Below are 12,306 nucleotides of genomic sequence, written 5' to 3' on the forward strand. Positions count from 1 at the left end.
GTGGTTAAATTGTCTTTACTGGAAACTTCGAGAAGGCAGAATAACAAGCAGAGTATTAGTAATTCTTAGAAAAATAGATAGCTCTTTTTAGTTTGCAAAACATCTCTCGACATGGTATGTACACTTTAAATTTTCGTTATCGAATCATAACCTAAGACTACGCTGTACAGATCCAAAGCTATTTGAATATAATCCGCCAAGAAATTACTGACTTCAGGTAAACGTGAACATGCTTTTATTTGCTGATGCCCTTTACTAACAATGATGCACTAAGCGTTGCTACAAATTGTGAAAACGGAATCTGCTGGAAAGTAAAGTGATACGTCAATTGTCGAAGCCCAAGTTCTTCGCCAAACATAACTAGTTAAGATGCGCGCGTTCACCACGTGGATTACTTGGCTCGGTTTTGATTGGCTAATTTGGTTGCACTAAATTTCAGCGCTAAAAAGCTGTTTTTTTTATTCATTAATAGATTTTTCGGTAACCCTAAACACTTCTGATTTTTTTCAGTCTTAAATAGACCGATAGAAAAAACAAAAATCCTATTCAAATTACATGTATTCTCGTATTCTGCCAAAACAAAATATGTCATTATGGCAAGATTTCAGAACCCCTACCTAAACATGATTACAATTCTTTGTTAAAAGAAACAATGGCGAAAACTAGTTATTAACTTTGAAATTTAAGGCCCCATTGGCAAAAAGCTGAAGGATTCTCAAAGTGTTTAAACGTAGGGGATCCCATTGGCAGCATGGTAAAAATGTATGTCGCAAACCATTGGAACATGAAATCAATGTAAGAAATTTGACATCAAGATAGTAAACGAAGTCAAACAAGCGGATTGTCTGAAAATTAATAAAGCTAGGTTAGTAGCGTTTTCCCACACTCGGGCCATTAATTTCCATCTGCCTTGGGAAGACAATAGATCTCTGTTTTTCTTCTTTTTTTCGCTGTTCGGCCTTTGTGCTTATTTTTGTTTAGGTTTCATGACACTTACTTTCGCTTCAGTGCGAAAGCCGATTTCCTGCGGTATAAAAACACTCAAAGTAATTGGAAATTGGTCGGGACAGTTTGAAGTGGAGAACTGTACTCCTTCGACATACTGTCCGTTTTAATATGCAAACGAATAAGTTTTTCCTTTTTTCTGTTATTGTTTTATATTATCTCACCCAGTATTCATCTTTTTTTTCTTCGTTATATTGAGTTGTCAATTTATGAAGTTTTTGCTTACACTTCTTTCTTCACAGTAGTTTTTATTAGCGATGCGGATTTAGCGCGTTAGGAGATAAGAAAGGCAACCTCGATTCTCCATGCTTATTTCATTAAATCTGATTTTTGTTGTTCGAATTTTAAAGTTTCTCAGAAGACAGGGTCCTCAAAAATTAACATGAAGAGTGATAACTGACCCAATGAAGACAATGATTAAAAAAGGAAAGCTTGGGACGTTCTTGGAGTCAGTCAACAAAAATTTCATGATCCACTTGTCGATAGTAACCGATTTTTTGTTTCAGGGACGCCAACACTTTGTTTATCTTTTTTGATTATTTATTGGTCACATACAGTTTTGAAAATCAACACGACAAAGTTCTGCCAGAGGTCGTCATCGTCATGTTTTATTAACATGTCGTCTGGTTCATTTGGCCAACCAATGAGAAATATTGTTTGTACTGTCGCGGGGCAACACAAGTTATAAACAATATTCAACCTGTAACCGCTTGTTGCCTCGAAGCACAACACCATCACGTTTGGGGAGGAAAACGAAACCTTTGAGCAGTGATCGGAAAATTTAAGAATGAGCGACTGGTCGAGTGGTCTCTGTGGCTGTTTCGAAAATGTTGGAATCTGCATCAAGGCGTATTTCTGCCCATGCATCGTTGCAGGGCAAGTTGGTGAAGCTCTTGGAGAAGGCTGCTTTTACCACGGTTTCTGCTCCTTAATGGGGCCGATTGGAATATACTGCGGGGCGCAAAACCGTGGAAAACTCCGGGCGATGTATCAGATTCCGGTATGTTGGCCTTTTTTTGGACTTAATCAAGTGTGTGACCTAATGAAAAGTTCAGGGTACAGCATCATGTCAGAATCATGTGTTGACAATGAGCAGTGGTTTAATTTTTTTAATGAACTGCTGAAATAAGAAGAGATAGACCCTTTGAGAGGTCTATCGCGTACTACATGTACACGTGATTTCTCTGCAAGCATTGCCGTCTTTATGCTGGTAATTTATATGATCAGTTTGAAGAATTTACTCGATCTAAGTGTGCAAACTTAAGAACACAGCCTGGATAGTTTTCAGGGCATCGAACGATTTAACGAACTATTGTGAATTATATTCGTGCGAACTTTTTTTAACAAGCTTTGGTTTTCATTTTATGGTGGAAAGCTTAAAATTAACAAAAACAAAATTTGAAAACATAGCGCATAGAGCGTGAAAGGATCGCTGGACACTTCAAAAGATGATTGCAATTCACTCGCGTGAATGTTCTTGAATCAATTATTAATTATCACTTTATGAAAACAAAGCTACGTCTAAAACGACTTTGAATATATCACGAAACACTAAGCCGTGGATTCAAGACATCTAAAATAATCGAGTTATCCTCAAAACCTCTAAAAACTGAAAAATTGTCAGACCATGTCTGGCAAAGCGAGTGGAGCATTGGCTAAAGAAAATATATTAGATTAGGGAAGGAAAGGATCAATCAGAAACGAGACAAATGCTAATGATATTTCTCTAATTATTTATGTTGGTAAGGGGCGCGCGTCAGTATGGAGATTATAAAACAGTGGGGTAGATTACAGAAGTGACTGGGTAAATAACAGCTTAAATAGTGGAAGAAGACGAGAAAAGAGGAAATGGAAAACGGAAATAAGGTCTTAGGACAATTATATTTACAGTGTTGTACAGAAGATTATTCAAATTTATTACGGAGTCAGTATTCAATACCCCTCTGTGTGAGGTGAAGCTATATCTCCCCCCCCCCCCACCCCTCCTATTGAAAATTAGTCATTCATGAAGTTTTTGTTGAGGCGATAAATTTAAATTTTCAATTTTGTCCCTCAATTTTGGCGCACAAAAGAAAAATACTCACCATAAAGATGTAAAATCTTGTAAAACAACGATAAAATGAGGAACGGGCGAAAGATCATTGTAGAATGAGCGAGCGAAAGATCATTGTAGACTTGGTGTCAATCTCATTGTTAAAACATTTCAAAGTTTTATTTGCTTAAAAAGACATTTGTTATGTTTGCTCTAAATAAAAAAAAAACATTCATCTAGGAAATATTTACCAACAGCAACATCCTCGTTTTATTTCATCGTGTCTCTTGCTAACATGAATAATTTTGCGTCATACAAAATACGGTACTGAATCGTCGTCACCCAAGTTTGTGTTAAGATATTGCGTGAGGTTTCCGCGGTATTTTGGCAAACGGGAAGTTTGAACCGTTTCATTGTTAGAATATTTAATAAGTCTTGTCGGTGGTCGGGAATTAATCTAACAGTTATCTTCCAAATTAATGAACCCCAGACTAAAATTTCACTTAGGAACCCGGTACTCAAGCAAATTTGTTTTTATAACTTAAATCAGCAGGTGAAATTGAATGATGTTGAAAATGATAACCCACTTGCGATTAGTTCATTGACATTGTAAGGAGTATGCTTAATCATTCATGCTGAAAAAGCGAAAAAAAACCTTCGTTCAGAGGTATTTCTGTCAATGGAAATTGAGAATTCGTAAAGCAAATTTTATAGAATTTGTCAACTGAAATTTCAAAGAAAGATCTCAAAGGTATTTCGATCCTCCATTAAATGCAACTTTTATACATTTAGCAGAAGTAATGTATATCTTGCCGATTTTTAAAAAGGTACCCATCTGTTTCATGCGAATTTCCTGATCTAATACCACTGCATTCTAAGGGACCAGTGACTATTTATTGTCTTAGCGGGGGGAGGGTGGGGGATTTCGGGGATCATGTGGTTTTAAGAGGAAACAGAGGGGGAATCAGTCGTCACCAACAGGGTATCAAGGGGGGTACTACAGAGAATTGATTGCCAATTAACTGCCAATGGAGGGGGGGGGGACTTGCTAGCGCTCGTTAATTCGTGGGAAATACGTGACTTTGAAATTAAGTTGTTAATACTCTACTCACTAAGTGTATTTAAACTTTGTTGGATCTTATTCGTAGGGTACGTTTGTTAACGACTGCCTGGTTCACTGGTGCTGCCCAGTGTGTTCATATGCTCAAGAAGCCAGGGTGAGTATCATTATAGTCACAAACAAATATAAAAAGAAGCGCTTTTCGATTGAATGTCGTAAAACCAAAACTAAACAACCACATGCAACGGACGATAGGAAGAAAGGAAAATAGCGTTAAGAGCAAATGAGATCGCGAGAGAACTTTAAGTAAAAACAACCCAGCTGCCTCAGGCGGGTTACCCGGCAGGTCCTGATTGGTTTTAGCCAGTTTCAAATAATGGTTGAGAGAGTGGCGAAAAATTTCCTATTTCACTCTTAGAGCGAAGTAAAGCCACACGTTTATAATGGAAGGTAGGAGGAAGGTAGGGTCACTAAAAAGTAAGGTTCATAAAGAAGAGTTCGTCTCGTAGCTTGATCCTCTGGTAATGTCGAATACCTTACAAAATGGAGGGAAAAAATGAACGCTCTAAACTTAATTTCCTTTTAGTGACCGACAGACGCAGTAAGAAGGGGTGGATGGGTGGAGAGCCTATTTGATCTTGCGCAAAAATTAATTTTTCTCTGTTATTCAAGGATGTTCGAGTTGCCTTAGTTTAACTCTTTTTCATTTACTTCATTAGGAAATTGCATCCCGTATGCCGGCTGGTGGCTCCATAGCAAGGTCCTAAAACCAAGGCTTCTGTTGGCTGTGTGTTAAAACTGTGTGTTATCTACTTCTATCAGTGTTTCAGGGGAACTTGATTCTCTATTATCTGGGTATTACAGAACTTTGTATGGTTCGCCGCGAGTGTTTTTGTTTTATAGTTATTAAATGATGATATAACACTGAGTTTATATTAGTCACAGGATGCAAGGCTGTTGTAGCGCCTAGTCTTTTCTTTAGGAATAGGCAGATTCGCCTTGTGGATTCGCCTAGGCATGTTCATACATATCAAGTACATAGTGTAACTGATAAGCTTCTGATTCATTACCTTGAAATGCCAGATCTGACTCAAATAGATCCTCTTCAAAAGAGGCGACCGAAATTGAATTTAACGATTTAAGATGAAGCTCTCTCGACGAATGACAATTTGAAAAAAATGTAACCTTAAGGCGTTGTCCAAGTCAGGATAGGGGGATATTTCAAGTAGGTCAAATTAAAAAAAAAATAAAAATAAAGGGAAAAAGGGCCTGGAAATTCATGACAACTACACTGTATGGACATCTTTTGACATTTTCCTTCCATGTCTCTTATCGTTTGAATTGGGATTAAAATTTCTTGGATAAAGTAAAAATTTATTTTGACAAATCTCCGTAATGTAATCCCATGGGGAATGGTTTTGTTCTTGTTTGTTTTTTTCATATCGTTTGAATTATAATTAAGATTTCTTGGATAAGGTAACAATTTGTTTTGACAAATCTCTTTAAAATAACTCCATAGGGAGTAGTTTTCTTTATGTTTGTTTTTTTCTTTTGTCTGTTTTTGTTTTCTTGTTGTTGTTTTTTTTTTACTGACCTCGTAGTGCAGTTTTTATCATTGGTCTTTGTTTCCAGTCGCCATTTTGAGGAGGGTCTATTAACCCATTCACTCCCAAGATCTCATTAATAATTCTCCCTATTATCTACCATACAATCCTCAAAAAGTTGGTTCAGAGAATTTGGCATTGGATCAACTAAGAGTCCCCTGATTGATGTTTCTTTATTCTCGTCACTTGTCTTCTTGATATTGTATTGATATTGTATTGATATTGTATTGATATTGTATTGATATTGTATTGATATTGTATTGATATTGTATTGATATTGTATTGATATTGTGAGGAGAAATTCTGTCTTAATCACTAATGGGAGTTAAAGGGTTTACTCGTGTTCAGACTTTCACGGCTCACTTTCTTTTCACTTGATTTTTGTTGTAACTAGAATTTTCTGACCAGGAAGCCGTTACATTGCGACGGTTTCGACTTTTATAAGGTCGCGTGAAACTACCCAAATAAACTAATCATTTCACTCGAGAGCATTGTCTGAGTTCTATGTCTAAATATTTTGGGATGGAAATCCTGCTTAGTTGTAAGTATGACAGATTGGAGAGTACAGTTTTTCTATGAAAAGTACTAGGTTGTATCCAATCGGTATCTAAAATCCCAAATCGGACAATAGTGTCTAAAACTGAACACAAGTATCTCGCATCGGACACTGGTGTCTATGATCAAAAAAGATAGCCCAAAGCCGGATGCAATCAAGGGCTCCTGCCTCGGTAATGAGGACGAAAAATAACCAGTCCTATCACGGTGTTGCGTTTTTAAATTTATCCTGCATGGAGTATATGGGCCTAAAATGGATTCAAAGAAGAATTGTGCCATAAATGAAAAATGTTTCCCGGAAATGTGAGTAATTACACCAACCAGCCGAAGCTATGAGGGGAGGAACTGATAATAGAAACAGAATCATTATTTTATTTGTAGCAAACCTGTCCAGTTTGAAAGTATTTCATGACAGAATTTCAACATTTGTCTAAAGTTCGTCATGACAAACTAATGCGCCAAAAACTTAACTAAAGTTGTTGTTCAGATCGCAATTTCCTCCAAGAGAACTGGTACGAGCCACGTTTATACAGTCGAAGAACGTTAAAAGACACTTTCCTTTCAAATAACATGCTCCATAACAAAAACAGGTCAAATACAAATTTTGACACAACAGGCTACTTAAAAAGTCTGCTACATTAGCCCTCTGTTTTAGCCTTTTATGTCAAAATCTCTAACTTGGAGAGAAATGCTTGGACCTGTGAACGGGCACCTTGAATGTCCTTCTTGAAGAAACAATAATAATAGCAACAAGAAGTAAAGTTATGGACAACTAATCATTTAGCTGTCAGTGGAAACTGAAAAAAAATATCTCATCTTCAGACGTCGAGATCCTTGCGATATTATCAGGCAACTACCACTTATGTTTCTTGCAGGATAAATTGTCAAATTCACCAGTAAAGCTGAATTGTTTTCCAAAAAGTGTTATCTAAAATCCTCGGCTAAGTGTTTTGAAAAAACGTCCAAGTGAAATGGTGTTGTAAAACAATGCGTTGATTGAGACTCATATCTGTTGGAACGCTCCAAACGAGTTTCAACTTTCGCAACCCAAAGATTTATGTTCAACGAGGAAATAAGGGAAAAACCTTTCTATACAAAACGCTGGGGCTGACCATTTCAGGCGGTGTTCTTCCTCTAGTCCTAACATGGACGAAGAAGGGTAAAGTAACAAACAAAACAACAACAAAGAAAACGACAATCATAACACACCTTTGTTACCCAACATCGCCCCGGTCAGAAGTCTTTAAGAGCGTGTCCACGAGAGCACCGGGCACTCGTGCTACATGCCATCTCACCGATTTCAATGAAACTTTGTCAGTTTAAAGGGTCTACCCCAAAACTCAAAAAAACAGACTGGTTTCTGTTTTAGTTTTTTCCGAGGGGAGATAGACCATCCCCCGGTTTTTCTTGGTTATCACCAAGGAAATCGCTTCAAATAGGTAAAATGTATGAAGCTCTCACTGCGATGGTATTTAACTGGTTACTTTGAGGATTTGCACACATATTTTTACATCCTTAGTTAATGGCCGCCACGAGTATCAGTCAGTTTGATCGAAGGCTTGTCAATCAACATAGGCAAATATACGACTGTGTTTTTAGACTTTTCGATTCATCCAAATATTTTACAACTTTGAGGTCAAATATTTCCCGTTGCCAGAAAGCTACAACACTAATCTTAATTACCCTTTATAACTCATCATTTCATCTCTGAAAATCATCAAAAAAATCTTTGGGCACTATCGTATTTTTGTCTTGGATACCTTTTAAAATCTGCGACTGTGACAAGTTTCTCTCAACTACACCTGTCACGCAATTCTTGCTCTAGGCGGTCACTTGACAAAATAAATTTACATTTTTTAGCTCTTTATACAAGATGATTGATCAAGAAAGGTGAAAAATGTGAAAAACTTTCGAGATTTTATGTAGGAATGGAAAATTTCACGTTTAGAGAGATGCATGTTGACGAAAAATCAATGGGAAAATCATAGCGTTTCTTTCTTCAGTCGTTTATTACTTTGAAGATTTGCTAAAATCAAGACATAGGACTCTTGTACAGAACAAAAAATTCATTAGCCTATACTTTGATCGTCTATTATCATTATCGCACAGTTTACAATAAGGAAACTGTAACAGGAGAGGAGATTTTAAAGTCGCATGTCGCCTGCTTGTTGACGTACAAGTTTCCGAGTGTAACAACTTCAGCTTTTCCATACCGCGAATGACGGGAAACTCTGCCCCCCTTATTTGTTAGGAAATATCAATAGCCCCATAAATTCATTAACTACGCCATGTTTCCAGAAAATAAGACTGGAAAATGTTTTTTCTACTTTCCACCATCAAGAAATTCCACGTATAGGAATAGTAATTGTAGGGTTACTGCGTGACCTTTCATGAGAAGTAAACATTGTTCATTTTTTTTTTTCAAGAAGACACTTCTAGAAAGTTCTTAATCCTTCTGTTATCTTATTTTCCTTTTTTTGACTGCAAATATCATCTGCATTTGCTATTATTTTCGCTGATTGTCATGGCCTTTCCTGCGTGTACGTGCGAACTGGTTCATATACAGGACTCTTTCAAGTTTCTCTGGGTGGTGTCGGGCTTAGGTGTGTAGGTCTGGTTCAAAAGATATCTGCACGATGCAACACGGGTTCCTATGTTTTCTCCTTTTTCTTTATTTTTATTTTCATTCTCTTGCTTGCACTATCACACATTTATGTTTTTTTATTCCCTCAGCGCGTTCCCTCAGATTTGGAAATAGGCCATGAAAAGTCAATATTGACCAGAACTGAAATCCTTTTCTATCACTATTTGTTTCAGAGAACCCCCGTCATTTGTGACTTTATTTCTCAAGAAAATGTGTTTTCATTTGCTATTTATTTCCAATAGAACATGAAACTAGGTCCTGATAAGTTTTTTTGTCTCGTGACTCCCAAAAACTGTGTTTGCGACAACATCAATTAAGAAATCAAAGGCAATTACGCCTGAGAAATTCGCTTGTAGCCTTCTACCCGCAGAAGGCAACTCCATATAATGAACCGTTCTAAGACCTCTTTAAACTAGAGACATTGCGTGATGTTGAGGGGTGAAATATTTACACTAAATCTGTGACCCTCAAACGGATCATGTACTCGTACACGTAACGTCCGGAAAATGTCACGCATGTATAACACTGTAGGCGCACCTGGCGAATTCTATCCACTGGCTTCAATAGCAAAGAGACAACTTATTTACTATTTGTATATGAGTAAACTTATTTACCCTACTTGAAAAAATCCGTGATGAAGTCAACTGTTGTCAGACGAAACGCGAGGGAGATAAATACAAGTTTTTACTTTCTCAGTTCGTGCAGTGATGCTCACTAGTTTGTTCCGTTAAAAACGCTTTTAATGTGAAGTCACGTCGACCTCGACAGAAAAATTAAGCTCACCCTGTCATAACCAATGGTTTGATACCGTAAGTACCAATTTAGGTAAATCATTGGGCTTTGATCACAATGATAAAAAAAAATGTGCGTTTCCTCACGCTCGCCATTTTACAGGAGGGCGATGTCGCTTACCTTGGCGCGTTTTGACTCTGGCCGACGAACAATATCAGGTTTTGAAAACTTTGTCTACCCTTGATTTGCACGCAGAAAAAAGAGGCAAATTCCGAACGGTATTTCAAAACATTTTATTCATTAGTCAATTTATGAACTACGTCTAAAACAACTTTGAATATATCACGAAACACTGAGCCGTGGATTCAAGACATCTATAAAATATTCGAATTAATCCTCAAAACCTCTTAAATTTCGATCGAAACGGAACAATTCTCAGACCATGTCCGGCAAAGCGAGTGGAGCGTTGGCAAAAGAAAATAAATCGAATTAGGGAAGGAAAGGATCAATCAGAAACAAGCAAATGCTAATGATATTTCGCTTATTGTTCATGTCAGTGAGGGGCGCGCGTCAGTATGGAGATTATAAAACAGTGGGATAGATTGTAGAAGTGACTGTGTAAATGAAAGCTTAAATAGTGGAAGAAGACGAGAAAAGAGGAAATGGAAAACGGAAATAAGGTCTTAGGACAATTACATTTACAGTGTTGTATAGAAGATTGTACAAATTTATTACGGAGTCAGTATTCAATACCCCTTTGCGTGAGGTGAAGTTGTCTCTTGTCTTGTCGCGGGTCGGAAGTTGATTTAACAGTTATCTTCCAAGTTAATGAACCTCAGACTAAAATTTCCCTTAGGAACTCGATACTTAAGGAAATTTGTTTTTATAACTTAAATCAGCAGGTGAAATTGAATGATCTTGAAAATGATAACCCACTTGCGATTAGTTAATTGACAGTGTGAGGAGTATGCTTAATCATCCATGCTGAAAAAGAGAAAAAAACGTTCAAGCAGAGGCATTTCTTTTAATGGAAATCGAGAATTTGTAAAGCAAATTTTTAAGGAATTTGTCGATTGAAATATCAAAGAAACATGCCGAAGGTATTTCGATCCTCCATTGAATGCAGCTTTTATACATTGAGCAGAAGTAATGTATATCTTGCCCATTTTTAAAAAAGGCACCCACCCATCTCTTTCAGAGGGGGGGGTCAGTTGTCACCAACAGGGTTTTAAGGGGGGTACTACAGAGAATTGACTGCCAATTAACTGGCAATGGAGAGGGGGGGGGGGGAACTTGAATCTTAAGAATATTACAGAGCCGGTATACAGGATCGGGTAAATTTTATCTCCCCCTCCGCCTTCCCCCGGGCTCTCGGGCTAGCGCTCATAACCAGGCTGTTAGTTTGTGGAAAATACGTGACGCTGAAATTAAGTTTTCGCTAATCTACTACTCACCATGTGTTCATTTAAACTTACTTGGATCTTATTCATAGGGTTCGTGTTGTAACGACTTCCTGTTACACTTGTGCTGCCAAGGGTGTTCATATGCTCAAGAAGCCAGGGTGAGTTGCATTATCGTCACAAACATATATAAAACCAAAAAGTCAGTCCTGTACAAGAGAAGATGGAGGGCTTATCGATTGAATGTCGTTAAACCAAAACTAAGCAACCACATGCAACGGACGATCAGAAGAAAGGAAAATACCTTTAAGAGCAAATGAGATCGCGAGAGAACTTTAAGTAAAAACAACCCAGCTGCCTAAGGCAGGTGACCCAACAGCAAGTCCTGATTGGTTTTAGCCAGTTTCATATGATGGCTGAGAGAGTGGCGAAAAATTTCCTTCTTTACTCGTAGAGCGAAGTAAACAGTAAGCTTAAACACTCGCAGGTCTGCTTGAAGGGGGGTGAGGGGGGTGAAGGTCACCAAAAAGTGGGGTGAATAAAGAAGAGTTCGTCTCGTAGCTTGATCCTCTGGTGATATCGAATACCTTACAAAATTGAGGGAGAAAATGAACACCTTAAACTTAATTTCCTTTCAGCGACCGACAGACGCAGAAAGGAGGGATGGGTGGGTGGGTGAAGTAGTTCGACCTGAGATGGGTGGAGAGCCTATTTGTTCTTTCTCTGTTATTCAAGGATGTTCGAGTTGCCTTAGTTTAACTCTTTTTCATTTACTGCATTAGGAAATTGCATCCCGTATGCCGGCTGGTGGCTCCATGGCAAGGTCCTAGAACCGAGTTTTCTGTTCGCTGTGTGTGAAAACTTGTGTTATCTACTCCTATCAGTGTGTCTAGGTGTTACAGAACTTTGCACGGTTCGCCGTGAGTGTTTTTGTTTTATATTCTTTAAATGATAGTAGTCACACGGGGATAAAACAGGATGCAACGCTGTTGTAGCGCCTCGTCTTTTCTTTAGGAATAGGCAGATTCGCTTAGCCATGTTCATAATATCAACTACATATTGTAACTGATAAGCTTCTGATTCATTGCTTTAAAAAGCCAGATCTGACTCAGATAGATCCTCTTCAAAAGAGACGACCGAAATTGAATTCCACAATTTAAGATGAGGCTCTCTTGACGAATGACAATTTGAAAAAAATGTAACCTTAAGGCGTTGTCCAAGTCAGAATAGGGAGATATTTCAAGTAGGTTAAAATAATAAAAGGGAATAAGGGC

The 12,306-nt window shown here is 37.8% G+C and overlaps 1 protein-coding gene across 1 annotated transcript; it reads left to right on the forward strand.

Moving 5' to 3' along the window:
• The first annotated feature begins 1,704 nt into the window (after positions 1 to 1,704).
• On the forward strand, positions 1,705 to 6,187 carry LOC131773375 (uncharacterized). Its single transcript, XM_059089357.2, has 3 exons — positions 1,705 to 2,005; positions 4,186 to 4,254; positions 4,817 to 6,187. Exons 1-3 carry the CDS (start codon positions 1,793 to 1,795, stop codon positions 4,862 to 4,864), a joined length of 330 nt encoding a protein of 109 aa, XP_058945340.1. The 5' UTR covers positions 1,705 to 1,792; the 3' UTR covers positions 4,865 to 6,187.
• The last annotated feature ends 6,119 nt before the right edge of the window (positions 6,188 to 12,306 follow it).

Source organism: Pocillopora verrucosa, chromosome 10, assembly GCF_036669915.1.
Source record: "Pocillopora verrucosa isolate sample1 chromosome 10, ASM3666991v2, whole genome shotgun sequence".
Taxonomy (NCBI): domain Eukaryota; kingdom Metazoa; phylum Cnidaria; class Anthozoa; order Scleractinia; family Pocilloporidae; genus Pocillopora; species Pocillopora verrucosa.

Coding starts and splice junctions, on each gene's coding strand:
- LOC131773375 (XM_059089357.2), top strand. CDS start 1,793: ATGAGCGACTGGTCGAGTGGTCTCTGTGGCTGTTTCGAAAATGTTGGA. Junction 2,006..4,185: donor GGGCGATGTATCAGATTCCG/GTATGTTGGCCT, acceptor TCTTATTCGTAG/GGTACGTTTGTTAACGACTG. Junction 4,255..4,816: donor CATATGCTCAAGAAGCCAGG/GTGAGTATCATT, acceptor TTACTTCATTAG/GAAATTGCATCCCGTATGCC.